General features: G+C 36.7%; 2 protein-coding genes across 11 annotated transcripts in view; one reads left to right on the top strand and one right to left on the bottom strand.

Annotated features, from left to right (window-relative positions):
- The window catches only part of enox2 (ecto-NOX disulfide-thiol exchanger 2), a 356101-nt gene that overhangs the window by 39697 nt on the left and 293943 nt on the right, over window positions 1-22461 (bottom strand). For all 10 annotated transcript variants that reach the window (XM_079839859.1, XM_079839851.1, XM_079839860.1 and 7 more), the window contains one exon: window positions 1428-1534. In XM_079839859.1, coding sequence (XP_079695985.1) covers window positions 1428-1534 — 107 coding nt within the window. The remainder of the gene's footprint in view (window positions 1-1427; window positions 1535-22461) is intronic.
- Window positions 7300-15413, top strand: LOC307140369 (uncharacterized protein). The gene is made up of 14 exons (XM_079839850.1): window positions 7300-9891; window positions 10475-10579; window positions 10674-10748; window positions 10951-11025; window positions 11195-11290; window positions 11573-11909; window positions 12035-12320; window positions 12585-12818; window positions 12941-13032; window positions 13137-13241; window positions 13426-13619; window positions 13694-13858; window positions 14066-14310; window positions 14481-15413. Exons 1-14 carry the CDS (start codon window positions 9677-9679, stop codon window positions 14510-14512), a joined length of 2256 nt encoding a protein of 751 aa, XP_079695976.1. The 5' UTR covers window positions 7300-9676; the 3' UTR covers window positions 14513-15413.

Raw genomic sequence — 22461 nt, 5'->3', positions numbered from 1 at the left:
TGTCATTTAAAATTTAGAACAAGGCGGTCAATCAAGGATTCATAGCTTTGTGAAGTTAACAAAGCACTAACTGGCAGTAATAGCAAATTGTCTTAATGTGCTTCACAATGGGCTGGAAATGAATGGACGTGTGCAACATTTCTGATGGAAACATCCAGTTCTGATTACTTATTTTTTGCTCATCTGATCATGGGACAGAGAAATTAAGATGTATATCAGATATGAATGAAACCCCCCCCCCCCCCAGAAATTATGCAACATGGTGCATATTTTAAACACCTACCTTGAACAGTGTGGAGACTCTTTTGCCATTTACAGTACCTGCATCTCAAAGCTGTTCCAATGGCTTCAAGTGAACATAAAACAACATTTCAAACCCTTCCACAGTGAAACAGAAAATTCAACTAGAAAAAAGGACGGGACTTCAGTGTGAATTGATTAGATCCTGAAAAATCTGTTAAATACTAGAAAAAGCCAGACCTCAATGCGAGTTTGTAGTTGATTGTAGATTACCACCCTCCTCTAAAACACATACTTTAAGGAGGCTGAAGGTCAAATTTACCCACTAGAGCTGCTTTATACATCTTGCTTCTTTTTTGGAATCATTCAGCATTTATTATTACAAAGAAAAACATTTTATTTTTCTTTGAAGAATCAGGCACAATAGAGAAAAAAAAAGGGAAATTCTGATTTCATGTGGACTTCATAGAAAATTAATTACTGTGAGTTTCTAGGAACTTGTTTTTATGACACATGGACAGTCAAGTCCTCGGTTGATTTCACACTCATCATTTGCTGAGCAGGAGTTCTCAGTTATATTAGATGTAAACAATACCAGCCCTCTGGTCCATGTAAAATGGTGTTTTAATGTTGCCTGCAATGGAAATTAAGGTGCTAATTAGACACCAGATTGGGTCTTTGTGCACTAATAATGGGAGATATGTCTTAAAACTTACCTAATGACCACAGAAAACAGAGGAAAGAGACAGAATAAACATGGATTATAGCTCATTAATTCGCTTCCAGTATCTGTCTCAAGCTTCAAGTGACCGAGAATAAATATTTTTCTTTTCTATTGAGCTTCTGGGGTTTTAGAGCGTCAATGATTCAAGATACTGGTAGTATTTCTATTGCTTCTATCAGGAAAGACTCAAATGTTACCTGCCGGTTGTGAACCGCTGAAATCTCAGGCAGACTCGGGTCAAATTTTACTACCGGAGAGAGCTGAGCAGTTAAGACTATCATACCATTAACATTCAACTCAAAATAAAACATGGGAACTTCATAGTAGTTGGGGAGCTCGCAGGGAAGGGGAAATGGACAGGGGGAATGGGGAAAAGACTAATATCTGACAGAAACATTGTGCATAATTAATTCTGAAGATGTGAAGCATGAATACATTCACTTAGAGAAATGAAAACACCAACCTCTGCTTGCTTTCGCCACATGTCCAGGTTCTTGCGTTGGGCTTTGGAGAAATGGTCCCATGCCTTTTGTTTGGAAGCAGCGAGGAATACAGACACAATCTGCTCAACTGTGGCAGGGGATGCAGGGGCCAGTATGGGCGTCCAAAGAAAGAAAGAGAGAGAGGGGCGATTGGGAAGGTGCAGAGGAGTGAAAAAATTTGTGTCAGGTTGGAAGGAAGTGATGTTCTTTTCCCCTACCCCCCTCTATAAAGCACAAACACTGAGCTGGGATGGACTGGTGTAGCTACAGGGATGAGATCTGAATGAGATCACATTTCTGTCTCTTCTGAAAAATCATGTTAAAGGGTTAGTTTACCCCAAAATGAAAATTCTGTCAACGTTTACTCACCATCTTGCCATTCCAAACCTGTTTGACTTCCCGCGTTCCCACCACATGAACTTTCCCCAGGACCTAGGGACTTTGGGCTGGTACACTGTACGTTTCGACCGCAGGGTCTAAATGAAGTTCCGGGTAAAAAAGTCCCTGCTTACGAGGTAGTACTTTTTCAAAGTTCAGGAATTTCGGGGTTGGGACTTGGGCGCTGAACATGCTGATTGTTTGAGTTCATGCAGCTTTTTATTTCAACCACCACTTTTAAAAGTCTGTTGCGGTGCATGCAGCAAGAGTTGTTTGCTATACATATGACGATGGACCAACGAGATTCAGGCTTTATTAAGCTTATATGCGGAGGACGAAATCCAGCGGGAAGTCGCACACAGTCCTACATAACCGGACTAATTTGCCTAATCTTCACGGTACTTTAGACCACAATGCAGACAGAGGTCTGGGGGAAAAAAGTTCCTGGGACAAATTGTTCCAGGTAATTTCGGTGGAAACGCTGCTTTTGTTGGGGTCAAACAACATTGGACCCCATTGACTTGCATTGCACTGTATGAAATGCTGAACTTTACAAAATATCTTTGTGGCAAGGTTGGCGAGCGAGAGACGTGGGAGGAGCGAGAGAGGCCAGTGCATGATTGAGAATAAGCGTCACCTGCGAGGCACACTGGTCTCGAGTCCTCTCATGAGGGAGCCCGGAGGCATATAAGGACGAGCGACACCAGTGAAGGATGAGAGAGGACCAGGCCTGGACTTTACATTGTTTTGTTTATGTTTTGCTATGTGTGTGCGTGGCAGTCGCTTTTACTTTCAGTTTTTTTGTTTATTTGATTAAAGTTTCTTTAAACGTTCGCCAGTTCCCGCCTCCTTCTTCCCTGAACAAAGAACTGTGTTGCAATCTTCTCATGTTTTCCACAGAAAAAAAGTCATACAGGTTTGAAACTACATGAAGGTGAGAAAATGATGACAGAATTTTCATTTTTAGGTGAACTATTCCTTTTAACTTTTGTTGAATGTAGTACAGCAGCAGCTGGAACATTCTGCCTAACATCTTCTTTTGTAGTCTATGGAAGAATGAAAATCTACGGGTATTGAATGACATGAAGGCGAGTAAATAATGACAGATTTTCAGACTCTCTTGGGAAGATCAAACAGTTGAATAGCGAATTCCCTAGCTTTACCTGAGAACAACTGTTCCATCTCATGTTTCTTCTTTCTCAATTACCACAACACACCTCTCACCTTCATCGACTCTGCTGGTCGGATAGTCAAAGGATCTCCTGTATTTTAAGAGTACATCAACTGATAATGAGATGAATGTTTCATCTACGACAGGCTGTGCTCATTACTTCAGTGTGTTTAGATTACAGAGGACGTCTCACTTATGTAAACTCATTAAAGCAAACCTTCCAGAAATAGTCATCTGTTCAGAATTAAGAGATGAGGCAGTCAATCAACTATTTTGTGGGGCGTGAGTGCTTTGGATGTTAGAGATACATGGCAGTAATTTCCTGTGAGAATGTAAGACAGGAGGAAGACGCAGGATGGAAGGGGAACAGCTGCTGAGAACCACAGCTGCTAATAGTATGTGCTGCTCTGACACCTCTGACATAAACTCCAAAATCAAGCAAGCTGCCAATCTAGATGGTGTTTCAAGATAACACAGGTGTGCTAATGAGATGAAGGTTGAACAAAAAAGAAGGCAGCGTAATTATGCCACCTTCTGAAACATTCTTGTGGCCTAAATCTAAGGCAGCATCACGCGTATCCTTTGTAGAGAAAAAAAAATCATCCAAGATGGTGAATGACGAGAATAAAAGTTGATTACAAACACTCTCGTTCAAAATTTTGGAAACATTTCTTGAGCAGCAAATCAGCATATTGGAATGATTTCTGAAGGACTGGAGTAATGATGTGAAAAATTCAGCTTTGTATCACAGGAATAAATTACATTTTAAAATATATTGAAATAAAAAACTAATTTATAAAAATATTTCACAATATTACTGTTCCAAGAAATGGAGTCTTGGGTCCAGATATACTAAACAGGGCAAATTAGCATGAGAGCGCAATTCCAAAAAAGCGTTGATGGGAGTGGAAAGTTCAGCCCGTGATCTACTGACAACAGGCAAATTAAAGAACACAGACGCAGCCGGATCATTTCTATAATAACCAACAAAATCTCCCAGTTAGCATGCTTTTTTTTTGGGCATTAAATGACGCAAATACTAGTAAATTGACAAGGGTAAACCTTAGTAAATCACCTTGCATGATTCATTTGAATACTCTCCTCTCATAAATGTTGCATCTGAAAGGGAAACTCCTACAAATGCATATGCAATAAGATCAGCCGCAAAAATAACACTGTCCACTCCTTTTCAGCGTTATTTTTTCACTGCGTGTCTTTAGTAAATCCTGACAGTAGTTTTTTAATGCCAAAAAAGCTGTTAGTAAATGGCGCAAGCTAGTAAACCTGGCCCTTGGTGAGCATAAGAGGCTTCTTTCAAAAACAAAAATCAAAATGCATACATACATTAAAAAAAACAAGTTTCTGTTACTAGGAATAAAGGTCAAAACAAAACTTTTTTTGGGATTGTGAATTTTTTTTTTGCTAATTAGAATATCTAACATAAGGTATTGAAACCAATTGTTAAAAGTGGTCGAAATTGTGATCAAACGCATCTGTTTCAAATCATTCCATTTTAGTTATATTGCATAAAGTTCTTTGATTTTGTTGCATCGCAAAAGTCACCATCACTGATGTCACTGGAAATACCAACTCTCATTGAACACAAATGACTTCAGGTTGGTTTATCGCTGTTTGACACTGTCAGTGTGAGAGGTTCTTTAGAAGGACAGGCATCTCACTAGGTTTTGTGCACTAGTTTTCACCAACACTACTATTACTTAAAATCAATCTTGGTGTGCCTGTTACTTTTAGAGAAATACAATAGGTCTTTAAACAATCCTCTTATGACTAGACCATTTGAGACTATCATATCATATTTCAGAGTTACTGTTTGTGCAATGCATCACAGATCCAAAAAATTGTCTGTGTTAACACTGAAATGTCTGGGAAATGACATCAAAACATCCATCAGCCTAAGTGATGTAAAAGTAGGACTGAGAGACGGAAACATATGGTGCCAACAGCTTGATGGATGCATGACATCATTACCGATGGTATAACGTGACCTACGCAGATTCACTCAGATATCCCATTTCTCTCTCTCTCTCTCTCTCTCTCTCTCTCTCTCTCTCTCTCTCTCTCTCACTCACTCTCTCACTCTCTCCCTGAGAGGGGGTTAATAAACCTTAGGGAGTCAAGGAGGCTGCCAAACACATGCGGCATAGGCATGCTCAAGAATGAGAGAGGTTGGATCGATAGTGACTTCAGCATCCTTTAATTTGATGGAAGAGATCGATGGCAAAGCCAGGACGGAGAGCATGTGCCTGAGTGCATGTACTTGTGCAGGTGTGCAGAACTCTCTCAGTCCGATGTGTGGCCATGACACCACTTAACACGAGGAAACAAAACAATGACAGTAATTTGAGTTTTTCCATCCCTATTCACATAAACATGATGATGATTGTGTAGTAATAGTTAAACTTGTAACTGATTTAAGCCAAAACATGCTTGCACTCTATTTAAGTACATAAATGAAAACGCCTCTAGTTATGCAAGCTCAATTTCATTCATCATGTATTTTCAGAATATATTCATGAGTTCAAAATGCAATGCAAGTATGTGTTGCTTCCTAGCACTGCCGCAAGTCTAGCAATCACTACACTGAAACAAATGGTGTACAATTTAATTAGAAACTTTTTACTCAGAAATTGATAGAAAATTTCATAAATAATTGAATTAAAAAATGAAATAGAATTTTCTTGTAAAATGTACTCCAATAATATATTTACAACTTCGAAAGATCATTTATTACAGTCTATGGTCTTCTCTACAGTCAGTTTTCTGAAAAGAATCAAGCTCAGCATGTTCGTTTAAAGGCACAAACGCTTGAAGGGAACCCTATCCCCCTCTTGAGTACTGGACTACGATACCGTAACGCAAAAACATGGTGAAAAACTACAGGAAACGTTTTACCTCTGTAATTGCAAACAAAGGCTACTGTACCAAATATTAACATTGATTTTCTCAGGTGTTCAAATACTTATTTGCAGCTGTATCATACATATAAATAGTTAAAAAATCATACATTGCGATATCTGGATTTTTTTTTAGATTTTGTCTCTCACAGTGGACATACACCTACGATGACAATTTCAGACCCCTCCATGATTTCTAAGTGGGAGAACTTGCAAAATAGCAGGGTGTTCAAATACTTATTTTCCTCACTGTATACTTTTATTCAGCAAGGACGCATTAAATCAATCAAACATAAGACTTTTACAACTATTTCAAATAAATGCTGTTTTGAACTTTCTATTCATCAAATAATCTTATAAAAAAGCATTACAGTTCCCATAAAAATATTAAGCAGCACAACTGTTTTCAACATCGATTATACTAAGAACATGTTTCTTGAGCAGCAAATCAACATATTAGAATGATTTCTAATAGCTGCTAAAAAAGAGAATAAATTACCTTTTTAAAATATAGTAAAATAGAAAAACATTTAATTTATATATTTATAGATAGTTCACAATAGCACTCTTTTCAATGTATTTTTGATCAAATAAATGCAGCCTTGATGAACTTAATTTTTTTTTTTTAAGTCTTACCGAACCCAAACTTTTGGACAGTAGTGTCTTTCGCTTTACGTTAGGAATGGAATATATTAAGACTCTCAGCAGATGTTGGTAATTACTAAGTATTAGTCAATACTCTATCTATCTGAATGCTTATTTTCGCCTAATCAAGGTGGATTAAATTTATAATTTGCTATAATTTAGCAGTATCTTATAGGGATAAAGACTGATTGCAGCATAGATTTAGTGCTATAGATATAGGACTTGTCTAAGAGGTTAATATGTTATTGGGCTGTACTATTAATAGCAATTAACCTGAAATCACGCTTAAACCGATTTGGCTTAGTGCGATTATGAAGTAAACGTAGTAGTACTTCACGCAGTAGTAAACGCTGCTCCATCTGAAAGCACTGCGAGTTTGAGTCGCTTATAAACATCTTTCAAAACATGGGAAGCATTTATGAAGCATTATTAACATGTTTAATAATGACTGTTGAGCATCCTTCAGTGAACTGATGTGGCTTCTTACACAGAATAAGGCACACAACATATTTCATAATATTCTATACAGTGATAAAGGCTATGCCGATTAGCATTGAAGTATAAATATTAGGGTTGGGTATCGTTTGGGTTTTTTCCGATACCGGTGCCAAACCGATACTTTTAAAACGGTACCGGTGCCTAAACGGTGCCTGAACCGATACTTTAAAAAAAGAGCCATAAAACGAGGTGGATGAGATTAAAGAATGGCTTTTTATTGATTTTTTTTTATTATTATTTAAATTGAACAATTTATTACAAGTTTAAAGTATACTTAAATATGTAAATATAAATAAATACAAAACACAATTTACATAACAAATTCACAGTAAAACTAAAGCCACCTAACCCAACTACAATAGGCATAATTTAACTCTAAATACAGTAATAACAGCAGTAGTCTGTATTCTTGGTATGCTACAAACCAGCTTCAAGCTTTAGCTTTATTTTGCAGAAATATGACCATATTCTCTGGCTAAATATTTTAGAGCGCATCACCTTATTGTTTCCATGGAGACGCGTCATGCTTCTCACATGACACACAGCTGCTACAATAGCGCTGTATGACAGCTCACTCAGAGTCAGCTGTATCGGGTTTATTTCGCTTTTTCTTTTTTAATCAAAATATTCACAAACTTTCTAACTATGTCATGAACTATCTGATATTCTGATTTTCAAATATGTGTGTGAGTAAATGTGTGTTAGTTGATCTATACTGCGCGATGGGCGGCGCCACGTTAGTTTGCGCCTCAGAGAATCGGATCTGTCGGATTTACATCACATACATGTATCTTCATCTCACGAAATACATGAAAGTAAGTGACGTGCTGAACTGGGAGAAGAATAGAGTAAACTGTATAGTCACTATATAATGTGTATCTGATGTGAATAAAACACTAAGTTATCTTAACTGTCTGAAAGGATTGTTTTTGCCACTTCCATAGACATCATTGTGTATTTTTTGCTAGTACTTATGAGCATTTAAATGTCTGAAACCTAAAATAAACATGATGTGGATGAAAACACTGAATAGTTGTGATATGTGACGAGCGCTGAGCGTCTCTGGCTCAGCGCCGGCCAAAGCGCGAAAGCACGTTTGATTTTAAGTGGCACCGAAATGAGGCACCGAAATCTGCGTTCTGATTCGGTCTGGTACATACCGGTCATAAAGGTACCGGTGCCATATTGGCACCGGGTTTCGGTACCCAACCCTAATAAATATACTGTATTATCATGAAAAGACCTGTATTATGCACTGCTTGAAGAACTCAGATAAACCATATATTGTCATAGTCGTGTGTTTATTAATGTTTAATCAATCAGAGCGTTTCAATCTTCTGTTTCAGTGATAGTATGATACATAGGGATTTCCTGGAATGACGTGTTATAGTACTTCTATGGGGCATATTTGGAGTTTCTGCAAAAGAGTGCCTTCTGGCTTTCAGACGGAGCAGCAATTACTACTGATCACAGAGCCGTGGTTCACTAACAAGCTGTGCATTCAAAAATAAATCGAATGAATGGTTGTATGCATGTAACTAATTTTGCCTTTACCAATATTACTCCAAAATATATTATACAGGGTTTCCGCTCAAACAACCCTGACATTAAATGGGACCTATTAAGCCCCTTTTCACAGGATGTAACACAAGTCTCTGGTGCTCAATACACCCCACAGATAATTTATTATGGCTTGTTAAATTTGCCACTATTTGTGTGTAACTACAAATGCAATGAGCTGCTGCTCCCAGGCCCCTTTCCAGAAGAGGGTGGAGCTTGTACAGCTCATGCGTAGGATATTCCAGCAACAAAAAAACAGGAGAATGTCACACAGCCAAAATGCCAGAAATTGTCAGTAGCGGTGTTCAGCCTTTTATGTTCGAACTGGAGTTGAACACTGATGGAGAGACTCAGGAAGAACTTTTTATTTTATTTTTACAACTTTTAGAATGCAACTGGATGCTTTTGAATGGTTACTGGATACATTTATGTAGTTGTTGGGGAGTTGATTCAACTCATCGGCTAGCATGTACTGTCATGTTAATCTCAAAATCTTTCAGAAACTACTTTTGTGCGAATCCAGAATAGCACTGACCCTAGTTTGTGAAGTAGTCCAACATACAATGATTTGCACTAATATACCACTTTAATGACATTCTTTGGCATTTCCTTCATAAATGAAATTTAACCCTGATGTCCTCCGAGTCTATGGAAACTCCTATGTTCATTGGTACATCCAACAACAGAACATTTATAATGTTTTTTTGGCGCAAACATGAGCTGTCTAATTTCGAAGGCAGCGTCCTCCGTCCAGAGGTCGCATATGTCGTTAAAGGCACAATATGTAATGTTTCAGCATTAAGAATATAAAAAATCACTATATCTATGTTATATATTTTTTAAAGTTGTGTGTTTACATTATCCCGACAGTTCCAATTAACTTCTAAATCCAGAGAAATTAATATTTTAATTTGAAGACACGGGCCGTGTCTTTATTTCCGTTATGTCGCCCGTCTAACACGTCATATCCGCGTTTGCGTCTTCCTTCGGAACTCGGCGGAACCGCCAAACTCAAAGAGGAACCATGACAGTATAAGGGGAACACCCGTATAAGAAAGTCTGTATGATAATGGATCATGACTACTCTTTGCCTGTACGTTCTGCCAGCTCAACAAAGCGCAAACGTACGGGTGAAAAAAATGACCCGAGAAGATTTTGGGACAGTAGAAGAAGCAAGAGACGTGTAAACCTTGGAGAAGCCTTTGAAAGATGGCGAAATCTTCGTGACAAGCTCGGACTGCAGAGAGATGCTGATCTCGCTTGCGTTTTAATAAACAGGTAAGTTAAGTTACCATTCAGCTAACATAATAATCATATAATCATAGTATGCTGTATGTTTGCATATTGCATAGCGATCTTGACCACATTGAGACGCGTTTTGCTGAATACGTATACATTTTGTATTGTATCGGCGTTTCAAACAGGCGGATCCTGTGTTTTTGGAGACTGAAACAGCTATTTTTTAAAAACTGATTCAAAAGTATATTTTTATATGTATATTTGGTGACACGATGATGTCATGTGTAAAACGCAGATGGACTAGCTATTATTGGGTTTATATGTAGCTGGAGAAAGTAACGTTAGCTTCATATGGTAATATGCCACTATCTTGGTCAATTAATGTAAGGTGACCGTCACTTTTATCATATGTTAATACTAGCTACATATAATAAAGATTTAATAATGATCTACTAATTCATATATCTCTGAGTTCCAAAATAATTTATTAGAATGAGTGATGAACGTGGGGAGCGACAGAGCGCGTGTTCCAATAAACAACGTATTGCTGGTTCTCTCACTCACTATGTATTATTGGTTGGTAATGATAAACTAAATTGAAATTTATTTCCTTATTGAACAGTTATGAAAAAGGAGGTCCATCCACATCAACTCCAAGCAAAAGACATGCAATGCCCTTTCAAACTCTCTCAACCATTCCACCATCTAGTGAGTCATCATCACATAGGTAAGGTATACACAAGTTTTATTATATTACTTTTCCAGTTCGATACATATGAAAGTATAACAAATATCTGTTTTTTGTTGATGTTATTTTAAAGAGAAAAATGCATTCTGGAGTCTGATATTGAAGAAATTCCTATTGCTGAAATAGAACAACAGGTGCTGGATGAAAGGTGATTTTAAAATATTTTATAGAAGTAATAAATTGTTACTTTATGTAAAATTCATAATCGGAAATTACTTAAAGTCCTTTCACATTCAATAATTTCTTTATGAACACAAATTACACAAATAGCAGTTGTGGTGCAGAATTTAGTTTGCAAAACTTCGAAATAGTTTGTAATAAAATGTTATAATTATTATTTTTTATTATAGTTTTTCTAAAATGAGTGTTCATGATGAGTCCACCATTACCCTGAAAGAAGACGCTAATGATCTTCAAAACACAGTGTAAGTATTATTATAATCCATTATTTGTATATTACTCTTGTTTTATACCCATGATGAAAGCTCTCAATATTTGAAACTGAATCCTCCTAATAAACTCACCCTTTGTGTAATTTTATGTTTGATTAATTTAATTGTTATGTATTGGTCTTTGTATTTTTTTTATTTTCAGGATTGACTGGAGAGATAAAGATGACGATGGTGCTTTGGAATCAGCAAGTGAAGATAGTAGTTTGGATGATGACTACATCCCATCTATTTGTATGAGGTTTGTTCATAGGTTTCACCTTAGTTTAAAACTCTTGTGTGACTGCGAATGTAAGTTGCTAGTCTTGGATCAATGGCAAACTATATACATAGACTGTATGTTATTCCTTCCAGTTGAATGGAAGAGAAGTGAAACAATTTGGCCTATATATTGTATATTTTAGTGTAATGATGTGTTTATAATAAGTTTATTTTTACTGATATCATAAAAAAAAAAAACAATTTTCCAAAAAGTAAACGCATGTTAATAATGCATAATGTAATAATTGTTTAACAATGACAGAACTGGTGGAGGAAAAAAAACATTGGAGATGATGGAAAAGCTTCCGTTCATCAGCCTGGAAGAAACGGTACTACTTTCCACTGAGAATGATGTACCGCCCCAAGAAGAAGATTTGGTCACGTCACCGTCTAGCTTACAGGTCTTGTGTGAGGATGATGTAATTGGACAGAAGGCATCTATAGTGTATCAATTGAACTTGAAACAGCTGGTTACGTGTCTAAAGCTGCCTCTTTTGAAATGCAATTTCAAAAACAAAGTGACAAATCAGGCTTGCCAGGCTTCAGCACCATTTGAAGTAAATCTGACTTCAAGAGGCACAGGAACAATCATTGAATGGGTGAGTCAAAAAGTATCTACATACCACAACAACCTATACATCTACATTATTTATTGAAATTTAATTTATACAGAAAAGTTGAGTTTGAGTTTGTCTAATTATAATATTGTTTTAATATTTTACAGATATGTTCCAATGGTCACAAAATATGGAAGTGGAACTCACAGCCCACACTAAAATATGGGATCCAGGCAGGGGACTTCATGATGGCTACAAATGTACTACTGTCTGGGAATAACTACTATAAAGTTTCCCACCTGTTCAAATACATGAACATGGGATTTGTTGGGAAGGACCTTTTCTTTAACATACAAGACACCTACTGTGTAGGAACAATCAGGGAATTTTGGGAAGTGAAGAGATCTACAGCGATCCAACGGCTGCAGGATAAAGACAGTGTTGTAGTGCTAGGTATGTCCCCTGGCTTCTTGAAAATAATTTCATTTCAAACTATATTTTTGTGTGTAATATCCTTAATTCATGATTTAGTTCAAATTTGTTGTTTTATATATATTTTTTTAAAGTACAAAGTATAAGTATATAAAGTATATAGTATATAAAGTATTTTTTCTAATCCATTTGGATCTGGTTTTTATTTTATCCTGTCTTGGACTATTTTCTAGTTTGTCATCGCATTTCTCATTTAGAAATCATTTTTGTTCTTGACTTTTACAGCAGATGGAAGAATGGACAGTCCAGGACACTGTGCACAGTACTGCACCTACACCACAATGGAGAATGAATCAAAGGAGATTATATCTGTTGTGACCATTGACAAAAGGCAGACCCAGCGAAACTCTGTAATTATGGAAAGAGAGGCTTTTGTAAGGACCATGGACAAGCTTCTAACTGAAATAAAGCTCACAGAAATTTGTACGGATGCTCACAATCAGATTTCTTCTCTTATGAGTAAGTACGGTAGTTATTATTTAATGAATAAATATATAATCTTTTGTTTAGTAGATGTGGATGTTTTTTTTTCTATTGCATATATTAGCTTCAAAATAACTTGTTTTTGTTTTGTTTCCAAGATCCTAACTCTGGTAGGTACAAGGACTCAGGAGTACTTCACTCATGGGATATGTGGCATGGTGCGAAGAATCTGGCCAAGAAGATCACAGCAGTGGGTTTTTATATTTTTAAAGTTTCAACTTGGACATGTGAACATATATTTATAACATATTCTAAATATGATTTTTGTTTTTTTTTTTTTTTTTTCATACTAAGGCAGGACAGCTGTCAGGGCAAAAAATACTTCTGAAGTGGACCAAAGACATTGTTAACCACTTTTGGTTCTGTTGTAAGACAGCAGAGACTGATGGCCATTTCAGGGTAAGTAATACATTTAAAATTTTATTCCAAATTCGTATAAATAAATACATAAATGATGTTTAGATTTACTCCAATATTGTTAACTTTTTTGAGGAGGCCTTTTAAAAACAAAGTTTAATCATATGGCTAGACTGACCATAAACTTACCTCACTGTCTCATCTAATCTGCAACTATTTCTTGTAGAAACTCTGGAGCAGTGTGCTTCATCATGTTACCAATGAACACACATGGTACCTTGGCAAATGCTTGCATGATTGTCTGGCAGAAAATAATGAGAAAGAATGGCTGGAGAGTGGGTCACAGGCTCACAAGGCACTAGAAAAGATTGTGCTTAACAAGAGATGGCTTAAAGATGTGCACAGATATCTACCTTTCAGGTAACTAGCTATAACCTCTAACCTCTTTATAACCTCTAGTCTGTGTTATAATTTTTCCGACATTATTTACACAGATCTACCTGTCAACTGGAGTCCTTTCACAACCATATACTTATGTACGCAAGCAAACGTTTCAGTTTCTCGCCATTGGTTTATGAGGCACGTACTCTCCTGGCAGCACTTGACTACAACCATCATAAAAACAGACCGCCAATTCTCAACAAAGAAGGCCAATTGATGTAAGATGACCAATAAATTATCAGTGCACACTATTCTTAAAAGCATATTTATCTGCAGTGTATAATTTGTGTAACATTTTAAATAATTTAATATATATATATATAACTTATTTTAAACTCAGGACTTTTTAAAGAATGCTAGATTTTTTTTATGTTTATTAGTGCATTCAAACTAATTACAACCTATATTGTAAATTTGTTTTATAGCTTACGTCGACAATACCAAAAAAAATCTGGGAGATGGACTGTCTACACCATGAAAGAAGAGAAGAACTACAGCTACATCCCTGATCTACAGGCAGCCATTTTGAGAAAAAGACTGGATTCTGACAGGGGCTGTCCAAGGCGGAGGATTCTACGTCCTGATGACCCTCGAACACTTGGACTACTTCCAAGTGTTCAACCTCCAGCTGTAGACACCATTGTTGAGTCCCACGTCAGTAGAGGCCTAGGTATGACCAGTGACCAGCTGAAAGTTTAAACTGTAAATACATTTCACTGAAACAAATTTGTCCTTAGACTGTAAAATAAGACTTGACCTATATTTTTACATGATGGGAAATTATACTTTTATTAGTATATTTAATATGTATATTTAAATAAAATTGTTTTCCTCTTATAGGGCCCGGCAATACACCTCAAGAGAACAACTGAGCAATTTGTTTTTTTAATAAAAACACTATTTTATTTTTTTTTTGGAGAGAAGACTCCAATTTTTTTCCGAAACATGACATGTAAATAAATATGACGCAAGTTTATTTGTTCAATTCCAACACAAGTTTTTATTTTTATTTCAAAAATTGAATTACTTGCAAATCAAAATCACCTTGTATGCTGCTCTAGATATTGATAAATAAATAAATAAACATCAAACACAAATGAAAACAACAACAGTAAGGTGTCTTTATGAACTAAAGTTTATAAAATTGTTTCTATGAACCCAGTGTATCTTCCAAATGGGTCTGGGTATTTATCCCGTATTCTGGACACACAACAGCTGGGGATGACAACACGGTTTCCCGCACCAAGGGCACCATAATTCCACAAAACAAAATTTCGGTAAGCGGCATAGCGGTATTCCCGGTTGTCCTCCCCAGGCAGCTGTGTGTCATGGAGAGCATAAATGTCATTTCTGAGACGCCGTGATAATCTCAGTACATGCTCATCTAAAATATACAATGACATGTGGGGTAATATACTGACGCAGTTGGCCTCGCTCTTGCCACAACATTTATTTTCCAAGTCGGATCCCATTTCCCTGCATCTTGAGCATCTGCACCATCCAGGCACACCTGGTAATGGAACTTCTGTTCCCTGAGCAGCTGGCTGGAGCACATCGAAGATAAGGCCAGGCTCTCTATCCATGACTCTGATCAAGAGTGAACGAGCGTCATCTGGATCCATATTCCGGATCTGCTCCTGAAAATAACAATGTTAAGAATTTAACAAATGTAACCCTGACTCTAAGAATAATCCAAAATAATTCTATTTTTCGCATTCTTGTCTCTAAATATATATATTTTTTAATTTCATTGATAAAAGGAAGTTTAATCTTATCCTGAGACTTGCAGTCTTCTCTAAGATACCTGTGTCTGGGACTTTCTTTCCTCTTGCAGCCTCTGCACCCTCACTCTGTCCACTTCAGAGATTCCAAGTGCTGCTCTAGTCCCTCTTCCTCTAGCTGCCTGTCTACCCCTGGTTGCACTGCTGTGTCCTGCAGTACTTTCCGCTCTTGTCGTCCCTCTCCTTCTACCTACAGTCCTTCCTCTTGGTGCTTCAATCCCTACAGCAGCTCCAATCACTCCTGCTTCACCGATGACTTCGACTGCTCCACTTGTTTCTGCTCCACTGCTTGCTGCTCTTCTGCCTGCTCTTGCCTTTCCCCTAACTACCGGTCTTCCTCTCCCACTCACTCCAGCTGCTCTACTTGCCCTTCCTGTCCCTTTCCTAAAGTCTTTCTTTCCATGCTGGGGACTCCACGTCTCATCGCTAATATCTAATGATGCAATTGAGGCATCCGGTGAGGAGCTATCTGTCTCTCCCTGCAATATATTCACATGTTGACAGGAAAAAAAACATTATTTTTAGATGTTAACTCATACCCCATACTTGAGTAAAAAAATTTAATTAATTGTTTTTTTGTCTATGTAAAATTTATAAATTATATTGTATTATATTTTTAATTTATTACTTGCTTCATATGGGTGTTTTTTACTATTCATTTATTATAAATACCTACATATTGTTTGTTCTTTGTCTTTGCTAAAAAGTTAGATTTAATATAATACTTTGTTTTTAATTGTCAAATATTACTACAAAAAAAAAAAGAGAGAGATAGAAGGGACATGATCAGTTCACCATAGGTCTTTTTTATTTATTTGATAATTACAAAATAAATGTTTAACATTATAATTCGATAAGTACAAAACCATAGCAATAAGTCTTATGGTCACATAAGATGCATGTGTATGAGATGTACATCTTATGTGATCATAAGACTTATTGCTATGGTTTTGTAATTATATAATTACAGTTTTCTTTACAACACGTTGTTGGCATAGCACAATATAATATAAGTGCTACCTAATTGTGAATTAATTTGACAGCGAGCTGAAGTCTCCAACCCTCGTTCTGGAGAGCAAACGTTACCATCCTGTACGTTAGGTTTTCAATCCAAACACACACAATGACACCTGATTCGGCTTATGAAACCTATAATTATTACAATTACATGTGATGAAACACGTTTTGTAGCGAAAAGAGTCTGGACAACATCTCTCCAGGACGAGGGTAGTAGATGTCTGATCTAAACGTTAGAAGCAGCGACTCAAGTTGATAGACAGAATGTTCGACGAGCGCGGATGCCATGTCAACATACCTATAATTTGAGTCACTCAAATTATGATGCGCGGTTAATATGTCAACATACCTATAATTTGAGTCACTCAAATTATGATGCGCGGTTAATATGTCAACATACCTATAAGTCACTCAACTTATAGGTATGTTGACATAGCGACCGCCCGCACAACATTCTGTCTCACACATTAGCTAACGTTACTGATAAGTTTGTTAACTAACGGTAGCTCGCTGCTATTTCATTACCCTGATAGCAATAGACTTGATTACATAAAGTTAAAAGCCATAACTAAACGTAACAACAATAGAGATGCAATATAACAATACATTACCTTGTCAGTGAACATGTTTTCTGCTGGAGATGCCAGATTCGCTGGTTGACAGTAACAATGACAACAACTCCCATGAGCCCACGCACTTTCCCGACGTCATCAAAGTACGTCTGTTGTTATTATTTTGAATGAGTGACCCCTAGTGGCCAAAAATTACATACTGCACGTTTAAGGCTGCTTCATTTCAGTAAACTGACCACTACATTACAAATTCAGTCCACCCCAAAAATCTGGATTCTGTGCATCCCTAGTTAGGATATAATGGGGCTAAAGACGACCCCACCCCTAGCTGGAACCGTTTATGATTTATGGGGATTATAAAAAAAAGAGTGGGTGGATTTTTACCATTGTAGGCTGGTTGTTTACACACAAACTGTGTACAAACACCTTTTAATTACAAGTAAATTTAGCATAATAGGTCCCCTTTTGAGCAAAGTGCTAGTTTATCTATATCCACCTGGGACCCACGAATAGACTTTTGTCCACTGCAGTGGACGTTATATTTTAGGGAATATCTCTGACATCATACATGTCACATGTCACAGTCTGGATGTCCTTTAAAGAGCACATTCGGGGCTTTGCAGAGATACCAAATGTTTGGAGGTTTCACCAGGACAACAACAACTTCTTAGTCTTTAAAAATGGCTGACATTAATGTTTAGCACTCTTATGGAAATATGATAATATTTTTTAATTATAATTTAAATCTGATTAATTTTCAAATTGTTTGTTGTAAATCAACATCTCAGGAAAATGTTATGGGGTTTCTGATCAAAATATGACTTTCTGTTACAAAACAGGGCATTGATTTCATAAATGACCACTGTAGAGGACGCCAGGACTTAAATCATGTTTATCAGGCATTCTGGAGACATAAGTGAATAGGGAAAGAAATTACATATCAATATTCCTATGAAATATTAGATATTATTATGAAAATGTTGCCAATTATTACTCCCATTATTACACTTCTATTTTCATTACATGTTGCAGCAAGAACACATTAATATGCAAATTAGATGGAGCATATAGATACATTGTATTGAATGGGAAAATCCAAGTATGGTCATTTTACCCACATAAAGCATAAAGTAAAATGGTATATCAATGCATGTCATTATATCTTTCATAACATAGTTCAGAATCATCTTTAAACAAAGTTTGTTTAAAAAAAAATCCTGAAACCTAGAAATGTATTGTTGAATTAAAAATAAATCCCATTGTTTTTGCCTATACATGCAATTTTATGTCATTTTATTTTTTAAACAACTCAGTCCTGGTGTCCACTACAGAGGACATATCATAACATATGAATAAAATATCATTTTTCAAAAATGTTTTTTTCCATTTGTTTCTTATGCTCTAAACAATGTAATGACATGAAAAAATACTAAATTCAAAACACTTTTTTTCTGGGTCATAAAATAATTTATAACATTGATTCTGTGAAAACATTTGCTTGACTTCTCCCATATTTGTGTAATAATGAATTACAACCAGCAAGAAGGCTGGTTTTGCGAGGTCGTTAACAACACTTTAACTACAAACCATCTTTCAGATGGGGCAAATACAGATTTAGTTTGCGACAGCACCTGTCTGCTGCCTCAGTCGGGATCCACCGTCTTAAGCTGAAATAGTCTTACCCAGAATTCCCATGTCACCATGTCCCACCTGCCACTGCGACAACCTGCTGCTCTATCCTCCTGCAGGCCTGCAACCCCAGCAAGCTTTTAGCTGTATACTGCATTTCATTATTTATTTGGCTGTGTGTTCTGCCTGCGTTCAGATAAGACAGATGCTCGACTGTCACAATGCTTTCTCTCCTCTGTGTGAGCGACTGTTCCGCTGCATGTGTTTGTCATCGCGACAGACCAGACATTACTATAGTGCCAGATACTTATTGCAGTTTGCGAGAGAATTGTATCAAAGGTTGCTGTCTGCCACTTGCAGATAAAAGCCTGGACAGTGTTATATACACGGGAAAGCTTCTAGAAGGTTCTTCTAGGTGACATGACCTTTCAGATGAAACATCAGTAGGAAGTTTTCCTGATAGAAGATAACTTGGCAACAGATCAGTATTGTCACTTCTTCCTCAAGAAGACGTTCTAAACCCACTAGAATAACTTGACAGGTTTCAGAAGGAAACATCTTTAAGGGAGAAAACAAACAAACAAACAGAAAATACATATTCTGGCAGATGACGCCTGTATCTCTGGGAAGATAATGTTTTTGTCTTTTGAAAACGATAAAACACCTTTGGATTTCAACCTGCCACTAGAGATGAGACATATTCGTAAATATGTACGTCTGCTCCACCTCTATATGAAATCAGGATGGGTGCAACTACAGTCTAAGCCAAGGCACAAAACGCTGATAGACAGACATCAGTGATGTGGTGTTGTGCAGTGATGAAAGTGAGGGGATATCCAGAAATGTCCTAAGAGAGAGACTTACCATGCCTTTCAATTTAGGTCAAGTTACTGCATGACTTCACTGATAGAGAAACTGATAAAACAACTCTGCGGGACAGAGAACCATGATTGGACCATGATCGCCATGAAATCTAGTAGTATCAATAAATAATAGCAGCCGAGTCAGTAGAGGAGTAGAAACACTTTCTATGAAGCCTGCATGTTGCAGTATATTTCATAATGCCTCACAATGTATCCCTAGAATTATTTGTATGTTCGTGTAAATACTTTAACCATGGTTACAACACTTTCAAGAACAACTCTTTCAACTCCATGATCAGTGCCACATTGGTTGTGGCATCATGCATTTCATTTGAATTTACTATTAATGTGATTTTAACGGTAAAAGACTGTAAAAATGCTACGGTTAAAAAGAAAGTTTCCCTATATACGGTGAATAATCGTAATAGATCTAGCCTTACATTTAATGTTATTTTACAGTAAAATACTGTTAAACTTACAGTTTTTGGAAGTGAAAAATAACAAGTTGTTGTATAATTTCCAGTGAAAAAACGTAAATTGACATTCCCAGAATGCCCTGCGTGACACTTCACATTTGATGTATTTTGTTGAAATAACTGTTTCTTCTTCGTTTTTTCTAATCAGTTATGTACATTAGGGTTTACCATGATGGTGTTTAGTGTTTGTGTGAATGACACTGTGCACCTTCCATATATTAGTAATGTCCTCCTAAAAGCTGTTTGTGACAAGCTTTGATTCATCATGTGACTCTCGTAACCACTGTGATTGGTGGTTGTCAGTATATATCAAAAGGTACATAACAGATATTAGTATTTCAAAAGGTTGGTAATTTAACATTATTTCAGTTAATGAAATATGGTTATTTACAGTAAATTTAACTTAAATCTGTAAATGTTGCTACCGTATTTTTTACGGTAAAGTTCTGGCAACCACAGCTGCCGTTTTTTTACCATAAATTTTACAGGGATTTTTTTTACAGTGTGCAAGTATTATAATATACATGTGTCATAAGGGTACTTTTTTTATCAAAAAATAAAAAAGCTATATTGTAATATATTATTACAAATTTTATTACACTATTTGAATATTTATGAAAAAGTAATTTATTTCTGACACAAAGCTTTTAGCATCAGTACTCCAGTCTTCAGTGTCACATGACCCTTCAGAAATGCTGATTTGCTGCTCAAGAAACATTTCTTACTATTATCAATGTTTTTCTGTGTTTCGGTGGAAACTGTCATTCATTTTTTTTTCAGATTTTTTTTGATGAATCAAAATTTCAAAAGAACAGCATTTATTTGAAATAGAAATCCTTTGTAACATGTCTTTACTGTCACTTTATCAATTTAGTGTGTCCTTGCTGAATATAAGTATTTGCAAGAGAAAAGAAATCTCTGACCCCAATCTTTTGAATGGTAGTTCATACAGAAAACGACTTACTGCACACTTCTATTGCATTATAAGGAATTGGGAATGTCTTTATCATACATCATACATACAGGCTTTACAGAAAGTGTTATGGAATAGTTAAAAGCCTATGCATATGTGTGCTGTTGAGTGGCATGTCATAAGAAGTGTATGTAATTCTACAAGCTCAAGTGAATGTTATTTGAGCAATTAGTTAATGACTTAGACAATCTATAGACCATTTGGGGTTACTTACTTTAATCTATGAAGGGTCATCAGGTGTGCTCTCCAGAGACTAAGTAGCTAAACAAAATCACAGACTCGGGGCCTTGAAGATGCCTGATACGTTACAGATGACAGGCCTGCAGCTGCGCACTAATGAAGTTCACATACTCTACCTTCTTCTGCATTCAGTTCAAAGTGGTAGAGACCTCAGGAGAACTTACCTTCCGTCCACACTGATCTCAGATCAAAGCATGTACACTATCAAACCAAGTCATGGACAAGCTGCAGTGTAAAAGTAACTGATGGCAGAGCGTGACATTTGCTTGCCTTGGTTTTGAGGTCTAAAGGTTTAGCAGATTTTCTTAGAGGCAGTAAAACAACCTTTGCCATTGCATTCAAAAGCTTTCTAAATGAATATGTCTGAATACCTCCTGCTTGTAACTTTCATCAACAGATGCATATGTATGATATTCACATGAACTAACTTTGAAACTTTTCTTTGAAACTGAATCATTTTCAAGGCAAGCCTTTCTATGCTGTGGCCTTTTTAATAAGTCTGTATTCTTTTCCCCCCATCTCATTTACTGCAGTTGCATGTTAATGATATATTAAATCTCTATTGGACTAAGTTCTAAATTCACTGTAAATGCCTACACCCCCCCCCCCCTATATATTTGAATCAAATGCAGACTGAACATTACGCCTGCTCATGCATCAAGGAAACTACATGTGTGAGAGTGTGTGAGTGGTAGTTCAATTTCTCTGGGCAATGGATCAATCAAGTACAAAGCACTGCTGCGTTGGGCGTACTATCAAGATGGCAAGAAGTGAAGTGTAATCATGCAGTAGCTGACAGCACCCATTTACTGAATGCTTCCCTTTGTGTCTGATAGTATAGACGAAACTACTGTGACGTCACACAAAAGGGCAACGGCACTTTAGGGTTCTTCAGAAAAGCAGCTTTTACTTGACGTGAGCAGCGCTGCAGTTCTGGTGATCTGTTAAGAATTTTCGAATATAATAATGCTTTCAAAGTGTAAAGAAAAATATTATAAAGCGACACCTATGATTTATAGTGAAGAGAAATACACAGATTGTAACTGAACGATCAGCTAAACCAATTTTAACTGTATTCAGTATTTGAACTTGTTGAACGCTGCGGGCCCTATCATACACCCGGCGCAATGCAACGGCAGGTGCGACAAGTGTATTTTGCTAGTTTCAGCCCAACACAGTTATCATTTTCACATCCAGCGCCACGTTGTTTAAAAAGCAAATGCACTCGCGCCCATCTGTGCACTCATGGGAGTGCTGGTTCAGGTGCATT

Source organism: Gobio gobio, assembly GCF_949357685.1.
Source record: "Gobio gobio genome assembly, chromosome: 16".
Lineage (NCBI taxonomy): Eukaryota > Metazoa > Chordata > Actinopteri > Cypriniformes > Gobionidae > Gobio > Gobio gobio.
This window is presented reverse-complemented; position numbering and strand designations above follow the sequence as displayed.

Coding starts and splice junctions, on each gene's coding strand:
- LOC307140369 (XM_079839850.1), top strand. CDS start 9,677: ATGATAATGGATCATGACTACTCTTTGCCTGTACGTTCTGCCAGCTCA. Junction 12,321..12,584: donor AGACAGTGTTGTAGTGCTAG/GTATGTCCCCTG, acceptor TGACTTTTACAG/CAGATGGAAGAATGGACAGT. Junction 13,859..14,065: donor AACAAAGAAGGCCAATTGAT/GTAAGATGACCA, acceptor TTTGTTTTATAG/CTTACGTCGACAATACCAAA.